Source organism: Cibotium barometz, chromosome 28 (genome assembly GCF_041138505.1).
Source record: "Cibotium barometz isolate CiBa-2024 chromosome 28, ASM4113850v1, whole genome shotgun sequence".
NCBI lineage: Eukaryota > Viridiplantae > Streptophyta > Polypodiopsida > Cyatheales > Cibotiaceae > Cibotium > Cibotium barometz.
Window position 1 is genome coordinate 8513288 of NC_141073.1, and position 21073 is coordinate 8534360.

The following is a 21073-nucleotide window of genomic DNA, read 5'->3' on the forward strand; positions in this document are numbered from 1 at the left end:
TCTGGTACTTGTATTGACTGCAGGAACTGTAGGTCTTCTTTTCATTTCATTTCATTACTTTTTGTTTCCAGTCTACATATGGAAATTTTGTTAAACATGTTAGTCTCATTGACCCATTAGGTCTTCTGTAGTCGTCAATAAAATCTTAAAATCTTTTTATTTCTTTCTTTCTTTCTCGTATTATGTGTCAGGGCTGGCTCTCTCTACATTACATACATCATAGATGGAGGTGAAAGAGGTGCTGCGTGAGCGGGTGACTCTGTATTTGGGCGATCTATCCCATGCAAGGCATGATCGCTTTAGTCGCTGGCAAATAACATGGAAGAGGGACCAGTTCACCTGCATCCAAAAGGTCAGAAATCAAGCTGAATAAGAGACTGGGAGAGTGTATAGGGGCACATGCGTGCACGAGAGAGAGAGAGAGAGAGAGAGAGAGAGAGAGGGTTTGAGGACATGGTACTATATAACAAAGTGCAATCAGCATGCAAACAAGGTTAGTCAAGTTTTCGCCTCGATGTGAAGTAAAATGAGAAGGTATAAAGGTAAGACCTTTGATAAGAAATACAGTGAAAAGGTAGCACACTTCAAGCAAGATATTTTAAAGCTGGATAGGATGACGGTGATACAATGTTGCAAAAGATCAAATATATGAAGAATCTTTGATGTGAAGTATAATAACGTGCCATCACCCTTATTACAACAGCTCTCCAAAGCTGTCTCTATACAATCAAATGCTGCATACAGTTCAGCATGGCATTAGACCATTTGATCAAGTCTCTCGTAGAACAAGATATACCCATGCTCAGAGTTGTTGGAGTACTCCTGGGTGGATCCAAAGAAAGTTTGCACTACAGATTCGTCAATAATCTCAACATTCTCATCATCAAAGAAGAGCCAGTGGTTATGGCTCTTGACAAGGCTGACATAATGGCCATGGTTAGGGCCTGTTCCCACATGAACAACAACTGCAAATAAGGAATACTCTGCTTCTGACCCTGGAACGTCATCTGTTGTGTTGCAGAGCTTCAGCTCCAGTGAAAACACAACACGATATGATAGCTTCTTGTATCTTGCAAGCTGCTCGATGTACTTAAACCTCTTTAGATGCAGTGCAAGAATCCGAGGCGCAACCTTGATTTTCATTCTCTTCTGTGCCTCCTGCAAACTGCAGTAAACAGCAGGTATCAATCATTGTAGGCAGGTTTCCCCTCCTCTTTATGCCATCAAGTAGAAACGAGTTAACAACCTCACACTAGAAGTAAACTATACCTGCAACACTTATCACAGAAGAACTTATCCTCTGCATTCAATGTTTCGGTTGAGCTGAAATTGCGGAGGCAGCTGGTGATGGAGCTATTCTGCTCAATATCCAAACTAAGATCCAGAAATGTCTCGTCTCTTGCCGTTATAGTCTCACAGCACAGGCAGCGTGTTTCATTTGTCAAAGTACCCTGGAGGCATTCTGTGCTCAGCTTTTCTTTGTATACATTGGATCGACCGTTTTACAAAATAGCAAAGGTGTACCTGGAAGAGTTTGTGCACCCAGGCTGTTATTGGCTGTTGCTGGCCTCCATTCCCGGACCCATTAGCTGTCCCATTGATCCCCTTCTCTTTATGCTCTGTGTTTCCTTGAACCATTGCATTTGCACTTGCATTTGCCTTGGCCTCTTTCTCTAGTATATCAACTAGCTCATTAAGCAAATAGTTCAAGAACTCGTGTGCATCCTGCAGCATGAATTCATAACAATGAATACATGTGCCAAGCTCTGACTTGATGGCAGCATAAGAAAACAATTCATGAAAGTCTGACAACATCACATTACATAGATGCATGGATGCACGCATCCGTGCATGCGTGCATACATACATTCATACATAATACAAACAAACAAACAAACAATACAACACATACATACATACACACATACACATGCATCCATTCATGCATATATCCATGCATACATACTTGCATACATATATACATCATGATGTTAACGCAGAAAAGGAGGGGTAGCGGTGATCAAAGTACACCTGGTGCATATAGCTCCGGAAAAGCTCGTTTTGCTTTTTGACACGTTGTACAAAGCGTTTTGGAGCAATAACTCCAGTCTTTTTCTTCTGGTAATTGATCTGCTTGGTCCATTCAAAAGAAAATTTGGGGGGTCAAATTGGCCCATGAGACCCCCTGAGTAGTACTGTATTGTGAGCCTACTTAATAAAAAACATCAGTCTCACTAGTGTCTCCCCTCAGATGAGAAGAGATGGGGTTTATCATCCACCAGTGACCAGAGACTGATAAGGTTACGAAGTTGTCTAAAATCTCCTACAGAAATTCCATGAGATCCAAAAGATTAATCTGTGCCAGCGGACATGTCTAACTATAATCGTACAAACAGCTAGGATAAAAACAGCAACACAAACCCACCCCACCCCCCAAGCAAAAGGCAATCCTTACCAGCTATGCATACAACCATTTTGTACAGCCAGAACAACAGTGGTAGGTCATACACAGGTTGAATTTCAGCCCATACATGCATTTCGTACAGTCGCCCCATCTGTACAAGTGTGACCATACAACTGTGTACAGGGGGTACATGTCATCAGACAGCCTCAAGAGTATGTTTGCCACGCAGCGGCAAGAGTGGTGTCACAGAGAGGGATGTGACTCTCTGGCTGTGTGATGTCTTCTCCTGCAAGATAGCTGGACGGACATCTTATAGCTAGCTTGTGGGCATACACTCATGCGTACTCAAAAAAGCATCAAGTCTTCATCCTTCACATGAGCATGTGATTCTTGATTACAAATGTCTCCTACAGTACATCACAACATTGTTGTGCAACCATTAAAAAGCAACGGCAGTAACTAACCTGTGAAAAGAGCTCTGACAGGCATGTAAGCAGATTCTCATCGCTCTCTCCCATTGCTTTGTTGTGACTCCCATACTCCAACACTTGGTCCCTAAAAGGAACACAAAAGTATAGGGCCTGTACAAACAAAACAGAAAATGCTTTCTAATCCACAAGAAATTGTAAAAAATTTAAATAGGTTTCAATACCCCATCCAGTGCATAATGCCTTAACCCCTTCCCATGCATGCACCCTAGAGATCTACCAAAGTAGAGTCACTTCTGAGTTAGTGTTCAGTTTTCTAGCTTATATTATTGTCATTGCACTTTCATACTACACAACTGTAAAATGTAAGGTCATAGCTTAGAAAGACACGTGTGCGCGCACACGCATGTCATATCATCATGTGCATGTCACTCAGGCTTCAGTTTTTGATTTATCTGAAGGGATCAGCATAAACGTGATACCTCTGAGCCTAGTAGTTGGTCAATTTGTGTCAGTTATGTATTGAGTGCTACAGCCTTGCATACACGGAAACCTTCTTCCATGCCTTGGCAACATCAAAACTCTGTTTCTTGGCTTTGGTGCATGTGTTATTGCTGTGATGAAGAGCCAGGTCCAGTCTTGGATAGCAAAAAGGCATTAAAAGCAGGCCTATGTACAATTTGTGTAACTTGGTTGAACACAATGCTAATTAATACACTTAAATACACTAAGATTTGATGGACACATGCTCAATACAAGAAGCAATTTGCTGAATTGACAAGAGACACAATGAGCCGGAATGGCCGGCCCCTCCCTCAAATAAAGTATATTGATCTTGGGAGAATCAAGTACATAGTGTCATGGGCATTTCTGCCCAGATTTCCATACCAATGCATATGAATACAGTATTGCAAACAAGTGGTTGTTGGTGTAGACTTGCAACTCACACTACCCTCTCAAGTGTCCATGCTCCCTACCATCTGCTCTCTATTGCTCCACCAACACATGGTAGCAACAATCTGCAAGAGAGCACGTAGGACAAGAGAACACTACACAGGGTATGTGATCTTGTAATCCAGTTCCTCCCTCCTGCTACTTGCTTCCATATTTAAGCATAAAAGCTTACCAATTGCAAGTAGAGTCGATGACAACAGAAGTCTTCGACGATGGAAGTGCTTGGAGCGTTGAAATCTACGATTTGTCGCAATTCTTCGCAACAAAGGTCTTCGAGGGGATGAAGGGAACCCTAGGAAAGCTTCCTCTATGGTTCAACTTGAGTGTCGCGTGCATCCCGCACTTGGATGCCACGTAGACATTTCTGTACAGAAGGTGCAGGACCTGGGATGGTGAACTGGTCCCATGTGAGTCCAGTCCGGGACGAGTCAGCCAAGGATCCATCTCTGTCGTCCGAGGTCAGGTGTGCATTGTCCTACACATGAGTCCAAGGTCAGGTGTGCACTGTCCTGCACATGAAGCAGTGCCAGTCTGCGCTGTGAAAAACCCTCAGGAATGATGTCAGATGTTCTGTGTATCTAGTTTGCAACTGGATGCCAGACCTCTGTGGGCATGTAGGTTTGCATGTAGAGATGGGGCCAGCCCATAGGGCTACCCCAGTGCGAAGGTTTGCACTTGTAGTGTGGGCATGGGGGAGGTGTAGAACCACCCCCAAGGGGCCAGGAGGGCCCAAGCTATGCCCACCAGCCATGGCATGGGCTGGAAGGGCTGTCGGCCAGCTTTAGTGCTTCTGGACGGGCAGCCGACAGGGCTAAAAGCCCTATCCAGCAGGTCGGCCAGATGTAGGGGGCAGTCCCAAACCCATGCGCAGAGTGCCCAGCAGCCTGGTACTGACCCACACAAGCATGCGCAGAGTGGCCAGCATGATTCATAATGTGAAAGCATTTTATTAAAAAAAACCTAGTCGTGAGGCTTTATGAAGCTGGCCGACTGGATGCTAAAGGGAGTATAAATACTCCAGCCAAGAATCAATGACTGGACAGGGCTAAAAGCCCTATCCAGCAGGTCGGCCAGGTGTAGGGGGCAGTCCCACACCCATGCGCAGAGTGCCCAGCAGCCTGGTACTGACCCACACAAGCATGCGCAAAGTGGCCAGCATGATTCATAATGTGAAAGCACTTTATTAAAAAAAACCTAGTCGTGAGGCTTTATGAAGCTGGCCGACTGGATGCTAAAGGGAGTATAAATACTCCAGCCAAGAATCAATGAAGCCATCTCATAATTCACCAAGTGCTCCAAGCAAACAAGGGCCAGGACAGCCAAGAAGTCGCTAACGCAAAGGGGTGAAGGACTGAAGGTCAAGGGCAAGATTTTCCAGCCAAGAAAAGGTCAAGTTTCCTGTATTTGTTTTCAGATTTACATCATTCTAATAAAGCAAATACACCATCCGTGGTGGGGGCCCTACAGAGGGTAATTGGGACCCAATACTGTGTCCTCTCCATCTCCCCCTTCTCTCTCTATTTTCTGCACATCTCCTTTCAGTTTGTGCGTTAATTCCGTCGCGAAAAGAATGCTGATTTCTGAGTTTTGAAGTACCGATCCTTCTTCGAAGCTTCCGCATATTACAGTGGTATCAGAGCTCACTTCAAGGACAAAGATTCAGCAAAGAAAACCAGAAAATTTTTTCGCTCGTGTGGTTGGTTTTTAGACGCCGGTGGACTACCCCTTTCGGAGTGACTCCTGTCCCTCGAAGGACGCTTGGTTTTTAGCCTCCGGAAGCCTCCGGAAGTCTCCCCCACAGATAGTGGATGGTCAGATTGCGTTCCGGAAAGGAATTGCATTTTCCCGCTATGGTGAGTTTCGGCGATGAGAGAGAACCAGAACCATGGGACCAGAGTGCACCAGGCAGCCCAGCTAGGGCACCCGGCTTGAGTGTCACAGACATGTTCCAGCAGATGATGCGAGCAATCGCAGACTAGACAACCAAGTTGGATGAGCAGAAGACGCGGATTTTGGCTCTGGAGGAGCGTTCTCGCTCTCCAGCGTCGCGTTTTCCATCTCCTCCTCCCTCTCCTTCCGTATCCCAGATACCAGATCCTCGTCACAGGGACCCTCTCGCGGGGTCACAGCCGCAGCCAAGCTCCTTGCTTGAGATGCAGATGCGTGCATTGGAGATTCGACAACGAGAAGACGACGCCATGCGACGAGTGGAACACGAGCGTTACCTCAGAGCTTTGGACGCCAGATTGACACCGGCGGCGCCCTCGAATCATTTTCTCGAGAAAATGAATTTCAGCAAGTATAATGGTAAACTCGATCCCACTACTCTTTATTCATGGTTACATCAATTTGAAGCTTACTTTGCCGCAGTTAGGAAAACAGATACTGACAAAGTGATCTTAGCTAGTTGGTACTTGGAAGGTGAGGCCATTCCTTGGTGGACTCAGTGGGCTCATGCCCACACCACAGCAGGTATGGCAGCTTATGTGTGGGACGAGTTCGTCCACGACCTTAAGCAGCGGTTTCTACCGCCCCACTACCTTGAGCGACTCGAAGACGAGTTCAGGGGAGCGCGTCAGAACGCGCAACCAGTCCTTCAGTTTGCCAATAAAATTTCGACCTTGTGTCTGCAATTAGGCTTATCTGATACGGATAAGAAAGGGCAGTTTTTGTATGGCCTGGACACGCAAATCCAATGGGAGGTGCGTATGTTTAGGCCAGCCACCTTTGAGGACGCACTCTCGCTTGCGCAGAGTGCAGAAATGAAACACAATGGTGGCAAGCCCAAGACTTCCCAGCCGGCTTCTCCCAAGGCTAACGCCTCGGGGGGCAAAAGCCAGAACCAGACGGGGTCTTCCCCAGGACAGAGCCCGGGAGCCTTTGGCTCCAAGAACTCGAACAATGCGTCTAAGCTTACTCCAGACCAAAAAGCGGAGACAGGCAAGACAGGTGGCAAGTTGAGTGCTGGGCGCTTTCTCAGTACAGGAAGGAGGGTAGATGTTTCTTTTGTCACACAAAAGGACATACTTCTCGGGATTGTCCGAAGAAGCCTCCAAAGGCCGCCGCCGCCTCCACAGCTTCCGTGGTGAGCACAGCTCCCACACAGACCCCAGCGGCTACCCCTAGTTCTTCAACCCCCGGTGCTTCAGTTGGAGCAATTATTAGCCGGGAGCTCGAAGATAAGCAGAAGGACGCCCATGACCAGGAGTATGAGCGCAACGAATTGCTCAAGTCCTTTGGCTACATAGGTGGCCAGAGAGTCGTCGTCTTGTTTGACAGCGGCAGCACGGAGGATGTGATCACGGAATAGGCCGCTAGGCGTGCCCGTTTTGAGCTAACTCCGGTGGACAAACAAGTTGAGGGTTTTAGCACAGGTATGACAACGAGCGTCAAGTATGAAGCTCTAGGTGCTAAGTTAGTGATTCAGGGCATAGAGTTTGTGCGTGACTTTATGGTTGCCCCTCTTGTAGGAGCAGACATAATTTTGGGTATCCAGTGGTTTCACAAGTTTCTTCTTGATGTCAAGTGGGACAAGCACACGTTCCAGATCGATCGGAATGTGTCAAACACCCCGGTGACCATTAAGTGTGAGCCAGGTATTCCAAACTTTCCGCTCATAAGCCACTTGCAGGCTAAGCGAGCAGTCAGGAAAGACGCACAGTGTGCGATGATTTACATCCAGACAGCCCAGACGGTGGCCAGTGCTTCCGAGAAGTACTCGGTTCTCCATGAAAAGTTCCAGAAGATTTTTCTTCGGGACAGTCTCCCTCCCCAGCTCCCCCTCGTCCAGACCGGAGGATCACAAGATTGACCTCCTCCCAGGCTCGGAACCCCCGAGCAAGTTTCCGTATCGCCTTTCTAAGGCAATGGAATCGGAGTTGGACCGCCAACTCCAAGAATTATTGCAAGCTGGCTTCATCCGCCCCAACGTGTCGCCATTTGCAGCACCGATCTTGTTTGTCAAGAAGAAAGATGGGTCTTCTCGGTTGTGTGTCGATTATCGTGCACTCAACAAGCTGACTATCAAGAGCAGATTCCCGATGCCTCGAATTGACTATATTCTCGAGAGGCTGAATGGAGCTAAGGTGTTCTCCAAACTGGATTTAAAGAGTGGGTACCACCAGGTACGGATTGTAGAGGGGGACATCCCCAAGACAGCCTTCCGTACAGAACGGGCCCACTATGAATTTGTGGTTATGCCATTTGGATTAACGAATGCCCCGGCTACATTTAACCGCATGATGATGCGTATTTTCCGGGAGTTGATTGGAGAGAGTGTGTTCATATTTTCTGGACGATATACTCATATTTTCAGCTACAGTTGAGCAGCATGACATTGATGTGGAGAAAGTCCTTAAGTTGCTGGAAAGCAACAAGCTCTATGTCAATGAAAAGAAGTCAGAATTTTATCTGTTCCAGGTACATTACTTGGGATATATAATTAGTGCTGAAGGCATTCGACTTGATCCCGCTAAAGTGGCCGAGATTGTTAACTGGGAAGTACCTCAGACCGCTTATGACATTAGATCATTTGTGGGTATATGCCAAGCATATTCCACCCACATTGACAAGTTTTCTGATCTCTCGGCAAACCTCACCGATCTGCTAAAGGGAGTGAAAACAAGAAGGCAAAAGATTCGAATGACTCCACGAGCGTTGGAGGCATTCCAGAACCTCAAGGTGGCTTTGTCAGAAGCGCCTTGTTTAGCCCTTGCCTCGTGGGACGAACCATTTCAAGTGATCACCGATGCGAGTAACATCGCAATTGGAGGTGTATTACAACAGAATGGTCATCCGGTAGCTTACATGTCTCGTAAGTTACTGCCCGCCGAAAAGAACTACTCAGTCTACGATCGTGAACTCCTAGCAGTTATACAGGCCTTGAAACATTGGAAACGTTTCCTGTATGGTCGTGACTTTGAGGTTCGCACTGACCATCAGGCATTGCGCTGGATTCAGACGATGCCAAGTGCACAGTGGAGTGATCGACAACACCGCTGGAGTCAGATATTCCAGCAGTTCGGTGGTATGATTGAGTACCTTCCAGGAAAGGCCAATCCAGTGGCCGATGCTTTGAGCAGGAAGGGACAAGTATCTGCGATTCAGACCACTAGACTTGACCTTGTTGGTACAAGACTAGAAGACATGAAGCACACGTACGCGGATTCCGAGGAATTCGGTACTCAGTGGGAACAGGCATTGGATGCCACAGGACCATGCCATTTTCTGATACGCGATGGTTGGCTTTTCTACAAAGGCCGACTATGTGTCATGAAGTCATTCCAGGCAGCTCTTCTCCATGATGCCCGTGACGCCATTACAGGTGGTCATAGGGACTGGAGAAATTAGAACGGCAATACTATTGGCCAAAGATGAGGCGTGATGTGTTTACTTATGTACAACGCTGTGACATTTGTCAAAAGGTAAAAGCTCCTAGTGGAAAGAAGATAGGGTTGTTACAGCCTTTGCCAATTCCTGAGAGTCCTTTCCAGGACATTTCGATGGATTTTGTCACAAATCTGCCTCCCAGTCCGAGTAAGCGTAATACGCAGTGTTTAACTATTGTTGATAGGAAGAGCAAATTTGTTATGCTTATTCCTTGCAAGGCCAATGTGACCGCCGAGGATGTTGCCCAGCTATTCATTCGGCATTGGTACCCGATTGGTGGGATTCCTAGGACCATAGTGTCAGACCGAGATGCCAAGTTTACCAGTCATTTTTGGAGGGCATTGTTTGATAATTTTGGTACTAAGTTGAATTTTTCCAGTGCATTCCACCCACAGACAGATGGCCAGACAGAGATATACAACCAGTTGGCCTTTGATGTGCTGAAGTGTTATGTCCACGATCAGCAAGGTAAGTGGGAATCGTTTTTGCCTTTAGTTCAAGCTGTTTTGAATGACTCTTTTTCTTCAGCTATTGGCAGGACTCCATATGAGGCAGCATTTGGAAGGCCTTTCCAGTCGTTCTTAACCAGGACTTCGTCTTCAGTACCGGAGGCGAACAGAGTGACGGAGTCTTACCAGGAGATCCTAGAGTCCGTTAAAGACAAATTGGCTAAAGCACAAGAGGCCTACACCCGACAGGCCAATAAAGACCGAAGGGACATGAAGTTTTCGAAAGGGGATTGGGTGTATCTTCGGATTATGAAGCAAAGATTGAAGCAGGTGGGCAAGCGATGCCCAAAGTTGTCTTTCAGGAGCTTCGGACCATTTCCTGGAGTAGAGCCCCCGCAACCGCAGGAGGCTCCACGATCTGTTCGAGTACCTAGGTGGTTGTTGGACACCCTTCGGGAGTCAGGTGTCACGGAGTTACCCTCCGAGTGGACCACAGAGGACGCCCTTCGAAGATCACATAGAGTCCGACACAAAAGCAATACAGCGGAGCGTCTTCAGGTAAACTATGCTCTGATGTCTCATATTATGTGGGACAAGGAGCCCACTTCTGTCAAGGAAGCCCTCTCACAGGATACTTGGAGGAAAGCCATGCAGGTGGAACTTGATGCCATCGAGAAGAACAACACATGGGAGTTGGTACCGAGGCCCTCGAAACGGTCAGTCATTGGTGTCAAATGGGTCTTTAAGACCAAATATGCGTCAGATGGGTTTGTGGACAAACACAAAGCCAGACTTGTGGCTAAAGGTTATGCTCAGTGGCCAGGCATCGACTACGAGGATACCTTTGCACCGACAGCACGGATGTCCACGATTCGGACCGTTCTTTGCCTTGCTTCTTTTGAGAGGTGGCCCGTGTATCAAATGGATGTAAAATCTGCGTTCCGTAATGGTGACTTGCAGGAGGAGGTGTATGTTGAGCAGCCTCCAGGCTTTGTTCTTCCAGAATCAGAAGGGATGGTTTACAGGTTACGTAAGGCCTTGTATGGTCTTAAGCAGGCTCCCAGGGCTTGGAATCAAAAGATTGATTCCTTCTTTGTTCGGACTGGATTTCAGAGCTCGGTTGCAAATCCTAACCTCTATCTCTTTCTGGAACGCGGCATGGTTACGATTATCATCCTTTATGTGGACGATCTCATTCTCACTGGCGGTCATGTGGAGCACATTGGTGTGACGAAGGCTGCCTTGTCAAAGGAGTTTGAGATGACCGACTTAGGCTTACTCCACTTCTTTTTGGGATTGGAGATCTGGAAGACCGAGAGGGGGTTTTTTGTCTCTCAGCAGCGGTATGTTCATGAGTTGCTTGAGGCCTTTGGGATGCAGAACTGCAAGCCTATTACTTCGCCGATGGACCAAAACACCAGATTGGGCTTGAGCTTCTCCATGGGGCTCTTGAGCTCTTTTATGCAGACGCCATTGAAGTCTCAACGGGCTGCAGGATTGCGGATCTTGCGGTATCTGCAGAGTACGAAGGATCTAGGACTCTTTTACACAGGAGAGGGGATGGAGTTAGACTCCAAGGTTGGAGTGACTCAGATTGGGGAGGAGATCCAGACACGAGGTACCTCAGGCTACGCTCAGGCGGCACTCCAGCTCTCTTGGGTTGATTTCACAGCCAGGAGCTGAGAGGGGGTGTTAGAAGTCATCTCCTGTCTTTATCAAACACCAAGGCCTCTGTTGTGGGTGTGCCTGCCCTGTATAGGTGTTTTATCATTTTTCCTCACTCCCCGTATTTTTTTCCCCATTTTTTCCCATTTTTTCCATGATGTGGGTGGCTGCCACGGGCTGGTAGGAGCCTCTAATGCTGGCTGACTGCACTCATGTGTACCAGGAGCTGGCCGACTTCATGAGGAGGGGTCGTGGTATTTTTCACTGCTGGCCGACTGGATGTGCCCGGTCGTGAGGACCGCTAGTGCTAGTCGACTGCATGATGGGGCCATATAAATAGGCCCCATTGCCCCACATTGTACTCATTCAGTTATTTCTCGGGATCTTGTGTATAGAGAAGAGTTATACGCCTATCTCTCTCCTTCTCTTGTGCTGTCTATTTTCTACGCTCTACTTGCTCTTGTGGTCTCAAGTTTGGTTATCATTTTCGCTGCGTATTTTGACAGAAACCGCTCCTGAGCCAAGGGAAAAACTGTAGTTTGATGTCAAGGTCCTCGTGTCTGGCTCTACTCCCCAAATTGAGTCACTCCATCCTTGGAGTCTGACTCCATCCATCAGTCCCCCTCCTATGTAAAAGAGTCCAAGATCCTTCCGCAATCCTGCCTCCCAAAGAGTCCTCTGCAAACATGAGCTCAACTGCCTCATCACGAAGCTCCTGTCCAATCTGGTATTCAGCAACCAGATCAATGAACCATTCTGCTTCCGAGTCAAGGAGGCATCATACCGCTCACAAGGATGAACAACTGTCACGGTGGGATGCCAAGTCCTGGAAACCTGCTGAAGACCACTGAAGGCCTTCGAAAACCTGTAAACCACCCTCTCTGAATCCGAAACCACAAAGCCTGGAGAATGTGCAACATCCACCTCCTCTTGCAAGTAATTAGCTGCCACCTGACTGGCCTTCCAATAGGTCCCCGTGGAAAGATCTTCCTCAACTAGAGGAATTTCTGTCCCGAATGCTACGAGACATCAGAGCATAGGTTACCTCTAAAGTTTCCTCCAACTGACGAACACAAGAACTACGAACATTTGTACTGGAAAGTTCTTGTCACTTGCTGCCATCAACTGGCAAGCCATCCAGCATCTGGTCTGGGAAAGCCTACACCTGCAGCGTATCCACACTTAAGTGGCCATTACCAGACTGCCACACTTCACAAAACTGAGGACCTGGGAGAGAGAGTGCTGAAAGTTTGCAAACTCCATTCTCCACTACTGCGCCTTCCCATACCTGGCATGTTGCTTTGTCCCGGAGAGCAACAAAATGCTCATCAAACTCCACCCGTATGCCAGTCTTGCAAACCTAATGCACTGACAATAGATGAAAACCAAGTGATGGAACATACAACACTTGGGAGGAATGCTTCCCCCCTTTGCAATCGGGAACTATCTCCATCCTGCCCTCATTGTGAATTGGGATAGTGGATGTATCCTCAATAAGGATGTGACCAGAATACCTGTAGAGATCCTATAAAGCCACGTGGGAAGGAGTCATGTGCCTAGAAGCACCACTGTCTAGAATCCACTCCCGAGTATCCATAGCGAAGAGTCCCCTCCAACCTCCTCCCTGCACGAAGAAGATGAAACACCGGTGTCCATAACCTCCAGGTGCACAAAAGCTGGAGTCTTCATGGTTGCTGCGGAGGATTCAGCACGCTTCTCGGTGCTCCGCTCGGGACACTGTCATCAATAGTGGCCTTTCTTGCCACAATCATTATAGGTCCTCTCTGCCTTTAGTTTCTTGCGGTCTGAGTCGGGATTCTTCTCAGAAGACTTCTCCGATGAAGCCTTCTCTTTGCCCTTGTTATTACGGCCTTTCGACCGTTGGCCAGTTAAGGCCTCCGAACCTCCGCCTTGTGGAGGGTTCGTGAATCTTTCCTCTTGGTCCAAGACCATGGGCACAAGCTCCTCCCATGTGATGGTGTTGAGCGTGCCACTGGTAATCAACGAAGAGTAAAATGCTAAGTACTGAGAGGGAAAATGTGATAGTGATGGGAGAAGGAAGAATTAGGGTTAGGAGTTATGTGGGAGACATACACAGAGAAGCAAGGAGAGAGAGAGAGAGAGAGAGTTGTGGGGATAAGTCAACTCACCAAGTGAGTGTGTGACTCCCCTATCACACATGTATATTGCACTAGTACACATAGTGCACTTAGTACATTAAAAGTACTAAGTGTACTATGTACTATAACTTATGGGCTTGTACACACTATAAGGGTGGGCATAACGCCTTTACCCCAACAACCTCCCACTTAAAGGCAAAGTGCCCTTAAGTAAAGGAAAAGAAAAATCAGCATGTACATGATAATATACAAGGCCATATCAAGGCTGAAACTGGCCTCATCCAATGCCTATCAAGTGTCTGCAATGAGCAAACCGCTCCGGAGGCAAACTCTTCGTCAACAGATCAGCCGGGTTGTCATCCGTATGAATCTTAACAAGCTGAATTTGCTTGTTCTCTATCACCTCTCTGATGAAGTGATACTTCACATCCACATGCTTCGTCTTTGCATGAAAGACAGGGTTCTTTGCCAACTGGACGGCACTCTGACTGTCACAATGCAACAATGGAATATCCCCTGTATAGCCCAAATCAACCACTAACCGAGATAGCCATAATGCCTCCTTGCAAGCCTCTGTGGCTGCAATATACTCGGCCTCTGTAGTAGATAAGGCTGTGCACTTCTGCATCCTGGATATCCATGAAACAACACCTCCTGTGAATGTAAACACATAACCGGTAGTAGACTTCCGGTTATCTGGATGACCGGCATAATCCGAATCCGTGTAACCATGCACTAATGCATCCTGTTTGCCAAAACATATGCACATATCCTGTGTGCCCTTCAGGTATCTCATGACACCTTTCACTGCTTCCCAATGCTTCTTGCCAGGGTTGGCCATGTATCTAGAAACCACTCCCACTGCAAATGCAATGTCCGGCCTAGTAGCAACCATGGCATACATGAGACTGCCACAAGCTGAAGCATCCGGAATCTTGGCCATATCAGCCCTGTCACTATCCGACTGTGGGCTGTCCATAGCACTGAGTTTCACATATGGAGGCAAAGGAGTACTAGTCTTCTTCCCCCCCTCCATATTGAACCTCTGCAAGACTTTGCCAATGTATTCCTTCTGAGACAAATACAACACATGCTGATTTCTGTCCCGAAGTATCCGCATACCCAAGATGTGATTTGCATCACCCAAATCCTTCATATCAAAGGTTTGATGCAGCCTCTGCTTCAAAGCATCCATCTCTTTACGAGATTTCCCGGCAATCAACAAATCATCAACATACAAAATGAGAATCAATAGACTGCCATCCAAAGCTTTCTTGGTGTACAAGCAGTGATCTATGTCACTTCTCCTGAATTTCTGTGATTTCATGAATGTATCAAATTTATGATACCATTCTCTTGGTGCCTGTTTGAGCCCATAAAGACTCTTTTTCAGCTTGCATACAAGCTTCTCCTTTCCACTTACTGCATAACCCTCTGGCTGCTGCATATATATCTCCTCATGGAGATCACCGTGAAGAAAAGCAGTCTTCACATCCATCTGAATCAAGTCCAGATCATCATGAGCAACCAAAGCTAACACAGCTCTAAGTGTGGTCATTTTGACCACTGGAGAGAAGATCTCATCAAAGTCCACACCATATTCCTGCTTGAAGCCCTTAGCCACTAACCTGGCTTTGTATCTTGGCTTTGCATCTGGTGCAACTTTGAGCCTGTATACCCATTTGCATGGCAAAACCTTCTTGCCTGCAGGCAAATGCACCAACTTCCAAGTTCCATTTTTATGCAGAGAATCCATCTCTGACTTCATGGCACGCTCCCATAGAGCTTTGTCTGCCCTCTGTAAAGCCTCTTTATAACATGAGGACTTCCCACAGTCAGTAAGCATCAAATAGTCAACCCCTGGAACAAACCTGTCAGGGGCTCTGGAGGGTCTTGTGGACCTCCGTACCCAATGACCATCATTTGCAGGTTGCTGTCCAGCCTGCATATCACCCATTGGTGGCTCCTGTTCCATGCCATAAGGCTGAAATATCATGCCCGGTATCTCCTCCAACTGTGGTATATCCATAGGGATATCTTCTGCCATCTCTGGCTGTCCATTTGGACCATTTTCAGCACCATTTAAGGGCTGGTTTTCCTGCTGTAATGGCTGATTTACAGCCCTTTGTTGTTGTCCATGATGTCCATCATCATCAAAGATGACTCTGCCAGGCTCCTGTTGCCTTGCAGGCTCCTTATACATGCATGTTTCATCAAAAATGACATCATTGCTGCGTATGATCTTTCTATTCATGGGATCCCAAAGTCTATACCCCATTTCACCTCTGTCACCATATCCTAGGAATATGCATTTGTGAGACTTAGGATAAAGTTTGGTGCGCATTTCCCTGCGTATGTGCACGTACGCAACGCAACCAAACACTCTCAAGTGCTTGTATGACGGAGGCTTCCCTGTCCATACTTCTTCTGGCACTTTCCCACCAAGCCTCGTGTTAGGTGACCTGTTTATAAGGTGAACAGCTGTCATAACAGCTTCAGCCCAAAAACCATGAGGTAATGCAGCATGTGACAACATAGAACGGACCTTTTCCTGAATGGTCCTGTTCATCCTCTCTGCTGTCCCGTTTATGAAGGATCATAAGGAGTAGAGAGCTCCCTCTTGATGCCTTTAGCATCACAAAAGTCCTGAAACTGTTTGGACATGTACTCTCCACCATTGTCGGAACGCAAAGCCTTCAGTGTTTTGCCAGTTTGATTCTCAACATGAGCAACAAACTTCTGAAACACTGAGAATGTATCACTCTTCAAACGAAGAGGATAGACCCACACCTTGCGTGTGGCATCATCAATAAAAGACACAAAATATTTTGCCCCTCCCAAAGAAAGCTGAGGCATCTCACATACATCTGTATACACAAGCTCTAACTGAGCATCTTTCTGTCCAAGAGCTTTCTTGTGGGGACACTGTAGTTGCCTACCATATATACAATGCTCACAAAACTGAAAACTTGAAAACTTTAGAGAAGGCAAGTAACCCAAACGAGACAATTGCTCCATTCCTTTGACACTCATGTGTCCCAACCGGCTATGCCACATAGAGATTTCCGGCAGCTCGGTTGCATTTACATTAGCATGGTGACAAACACCTGCATGCATGAAATAAAGAGTGTCCACTTTAGAGCCTCTGGCAACAACCAGTGAGCCCTTACTAATTTTCCACTTTCCACTACCAAATGTGGTAACATAATCAGCATCATCAAGCTGTCCAGTAGAAAGCAGATTCTTCTTGATCTCAGGCACATGCCTGACATCATGGAGCATAAGCTGTGAGCCATCTGAAAACACAAGCCTCACATCACCTCTGCCAAGAATCTTGCATGCATGGTTATCACCCAAATAAACCACTCCTTCATTGCCAGCAGTGTACCTGACAAACAAGTCTCTGCAACCTGTGACATGAAAGGAGGCACCTGAATCAATGATCCATGAGTGCATACCATGACCACCTGTAAGAAGTGAATGGGCATCAAGTGAAGAAGTAAATAGGACCTCATCCTCACTGCCACCTGCATGTGACACATTGATTTCTTCAATCTTGACTCCACTTTTGCCCTTTGGCTTTACATCTTTGGCTTCATCTTTCTCTTTGTCTTTGCCTTTTCCCTTTTCCTTTTGATCATTTTTCCATTTGTAGCATTGCTTTTTAATGTGTCCCTTCTTGCCACAATAATGGCATTCCAAATCCTTTTTGGAGCGAGACTTGCTCCTTCCCCGTTCTTGGCTTTTACCCCTTTGCTGGGATCTCCCACGTGCATTCATTGCATTGGACTTTCCAACAGAATTATTCTTTTTGTTCATCTCTTCTTGAAGAAGAGCACCCTCAACATCTGCATATGACAGCATAGCATGCGAATTGCTAGTGGCTGTCCTGAATGTGTCCCAACTCTCTGGCAAAGTGCATAAGAGAAAAGTGGCTTTGAACTCATCGTCCATCGCCAACTTTTGATTAATGACCTGGCTGACAATACCATTAAACTCATTTAGATGGGCTGTCATAGACGCCCCTTCCTTCATCTGAAGACCTATGAGTTTCTTCAACCAATACACTTTGCTTGAGGCACTTTGTTGGGCATACAAGTCCTGCAATCTCTGCCACATTCCCCAAGCTGTCTTCTCTTCACGAATGCTGAAAAGTAATGAGTCTGACACAGACAACATGATAGTAGATCTTGCCAGCTCATTCATATCTTCCCACTCTTCAGCAGTAAGAGAAGCGGGCATTACACCCCTTTCTTTGATAGGCTTGTGCTGCTTTTTCTGGAGCAACACATTGTAGCACTGGGTTTGCCAAATATCATAATTATGCGAGCCTTCAAGCTTCTTGATGTGAAGCAATGAAGAGCTCTCACCTGTGGTTGCCATAGCAAAATGCAACCTGTCAATGCCTGACTATTGGGCATACAAGTCCTGCAATCTCTGCCACATTCCCCAAGCTGTCTTCTCTTCACGAATGCTGAAAAGTAATGAGTCTGACACAGACAACATGATAGTAGATCTTGCCAGCTCATTCATATCTTCCCACTCTTCAGCAGTAAGAGAAGCGGGCATTACACCCCTTTCTTTGATAGGCTTGTGCTGCTTTTTCTGGAGCAACACATTGTAGCACTGGGTTTGCCAAATATCATAATTATGCGAGCCTTCAAGCTTCTTGATGTGAAGCAATGAAGAGCTCTCACCTGTGGTTGCCATAGCAAAATGCAACCTGTCAATGCCTGACTCCCTGCAAAATGTGCAAACACTGCACCAAAAGCACACAAAATGCTCACAGTTTTTCTCCCAAGCTTTATCTCCCACTGCGGAAGCAAGAATGCAACTTTTCTCCCACTTTATGTGATGAAAACACCAAAATCTGGTTGCTGCAGATTTTGGACAGCACCTTAAATGTGCTCTTTTGCCCTTCCAAAGTACTGTACAGCAGTACCAAGTGCTCACCTGTGATGTACCAAACCTGTACCGGCAAGTACAGCAGCTGAAATTGAACCTTTTCCTCACTCAAATCAGTGTACAGCCATGCCAAAAGTTGTACAAATCTGTACCAAAACTGTACCAACAGGTACAATAGCAATAAATGCTCTCCTGGCTGTCCAAATGAGTGAAAATCAGACTTTTACAGTCCTGTACACTGCATACAACAGTCCCGAACAGAAATTGGGCAAAAGCCTCTTGACTGCAAGCTGATTTTTGAGGATTCAAGGCATAAATGTCTTGCCTGCTGCTTTGCCAAGCTCAACAAGCATAAAAACTTGAAAAGCCCCTTGATTTAAGATCAATTTCTGATCATACATGGTACATTGACGCACATGAAGGCATCCAGAGTGTTCACGATGCTTCCCCCTGGCCACATATACATCAAATACATGAAAGCCCCTTGATTTACAGGCACATTGAGTGCTTGTAAGGCATCAACACATTATCCACAGCATCAAATGCGATTGCCTGCATGCAAATCAACCAAATCGGCACAAAAGCCCCTTGATTTGCACTGCAATTTGCTGCAATTTTGCCCAAATGTGCGATTTTTCACATCATACGGCATGTATGAGTGCTTAATTGCACAATTACATCAAAAGCCCCAAATTTCGACATTCAATTTCCTGCAAATTGATCCTGATTGTGACCAATTTCCTGCAAATTGATCCTGATTGTGACCAATTTCCTGCAAATTGATCCTAATTGTGACCAATGTCACCCAATTTTGCCAATTTTGCTCAAAAATTGAGCAATTGGGCACCTGTACCTGCTCAATTGATTACTGTACTTGCTCAATTGCAAATCCCAAAAAAAAAATTGAAGCATGTACCTCTGAAAAAAAATTCTGTTTGCAGGAAAGAGGAGGGTCGTGTTGATGCTGCTGCAGTTGTGCAGGTGAAGGACTCCTCAGGCAAACTGCAGAAGACTGAGCCAATGGAGGGCTCCTGTTTGCAGCAACTATGCAGAGAGGTGGTCGAGTTGCCACTTCACGGTCAAGCACAAGGGCGCTGCGTAGAACTGCCTTCGTTTAGTTGTATGCTGAACTTCAGATGACGTGGTAGCCTTCGCTTCACGCCCGCCTGCTTGTTGACGTATTCGCCTAGCGCATCTACGCCCAGCGCTACACGCCTGATTCGCCTGAGTTCGCACAGCCGGCGCCATCGCTTGGTGGTTCTTTCGCGATACCAGGGTGCTATCGCCTGAGTTCGCCTCTTCGCTCGCCTAGCTTCGCCTAGCGCCACTCGCCTAGGTTGATGGAAGCCCGCTTATGCTACCTTGGCTATGTTCGCTCGCTTATGAGCGCCACCCGCCTACAGCAGCAGCCGCTGGTGGCCACAAAGCGCAACAAGCTTTCTTGTACGCAGCCTTCTACGAACGCTCACAGGAGCTTCTTACTCGCTCCAAATTTTGCCACCACAGCCTCTGCGCCTGGTCTTCGCTACAAGCTTGCCTTCACGATTGCTGGCTCGACTGTGTGCTCCAGTTGATGGCTCTGATACCAGTTGATGGGAGAAGGAAGAATTAGGGTTAGGAGTTATGTGGGAGACATACACAGAGAAGCAAGGAGAGAGAGAGAGAGAGAGTTGTGGGGATAAGTCAACTCACCAAGTGAGTGTGTGACTCCCCTATCACACATGTATATTGCACTAGTACACATAGTGCACTTAGTACATTAAAAGTACTAAGTGTACTATGTACTATAACTTATGGGCTTGTACACACTATAAGGGTGGGCATAACGCCTTTACCCCAACAGATAGCAACGTTATGGCCATATCCTCCGATGATATCTCTTTCCTAGCCTTGAGAATTCCCTGCTGAAGAGCCTATAGCTTGTTGATGTGCTCCCGCATCGTCGACGACTTTGCAGGATTCATCACCCACATCTGAACTTCCAAGGAGATCCTCTTCATGGGCGATACCTTGTTGTAGAGAGAAGCCAAATGCTGCCATATACCTCTGGCCAGCGTCATATGCTTGATATGATTGATTACCTCTGATTGAGGAAAATGAAAGAAAGGACTCTGGCATTGACACGATCCCATAACTGGCCTCACGTTCCTTTTGAATAGAGGGTAACTCCCCTTCCTCTAACTCCGGCCGTGGAACCCCAACAACAATGAAATCAGCAAGGTCGTAAGACTCCAAAACTGATTCCATCATTACCTTCCATATGCCGTAGTTCAACTGACGGTCCACTGGGAACGTGGGGAGCGTCGGGATCTTCACGTGCTTCTCAGCCATCTCAAGTAAATCTGCCATTGCGGGGCTGTAACTGAAATGGGAGGGTGGGTGGAAAAAATGAAGAACTAAACCCGCAAGTGGCTGTCCAGCAAACCAGCCCGCCTTCCGCTTGCTTCTCCTCTTCCCGTACGGCCCAAAACAGTCCTCCAATCAGCCCCCCTCTTGCTCACACAGCTCCCAAGATCTTCCAAGAGCCTAGAGCTCTGATACCATGTCAAAATATGCAGCGGAGATGAAGACAAGATCTGAAAACACTAGAGCAAGTGCACTGCAGAAAAACACAGAAATAGAGAGAGAGAGAGAGAGAGAGAGAGAGAGAGAGAGAGAGAGAGAGAAGCGTATAACTCTGCTAGAGAGAGAGAGAGAGAGAGAGAGAGAGAGAGAGAGAGAGAGAAGCGTATAACTCTGCTATATACACAAGAGAAAATC

The 21073-nt window shown here is 46.8% G+C and overlaps 1 protein-coding gene across 1 annotated transcript in view; it reads right to left on the reverse strand.

The window, feature by feature from the left end:
* Nucleotides 1-620: 620 nt before the first annotated feature.
* Nucleotides 621-21073, reverse strand: part of LOC147622462 (ubiquitin carboxyl-terminal hydrolase 4-like) — a 34191-nt gene continuing 13738 nt past the window's right edge. Inside the window, exons 2-6 of the mRNA XM_086822038.1 lie at nt 2869-2985; nt 2032-2130; nt 1525-1725; nt 1270-1451; nt 621-1165 (exon numbers count right to left, since the gene is read on the reverse strand). Coding sequence (XP_086678164.1) covers nt 757-1165; nt 1270-1451; nt 1525-1725; nt 2032-2130; nt 2869-2985 — 1008 coding nt within the window. The 3' untranslated portion in view covers nt 621-756. The remainder of the gene's footprint in view (nt 1166-1269; nt 1452-1524; nt 1726-2031; nt 2131-2868; nt 2986-21073) is intronic.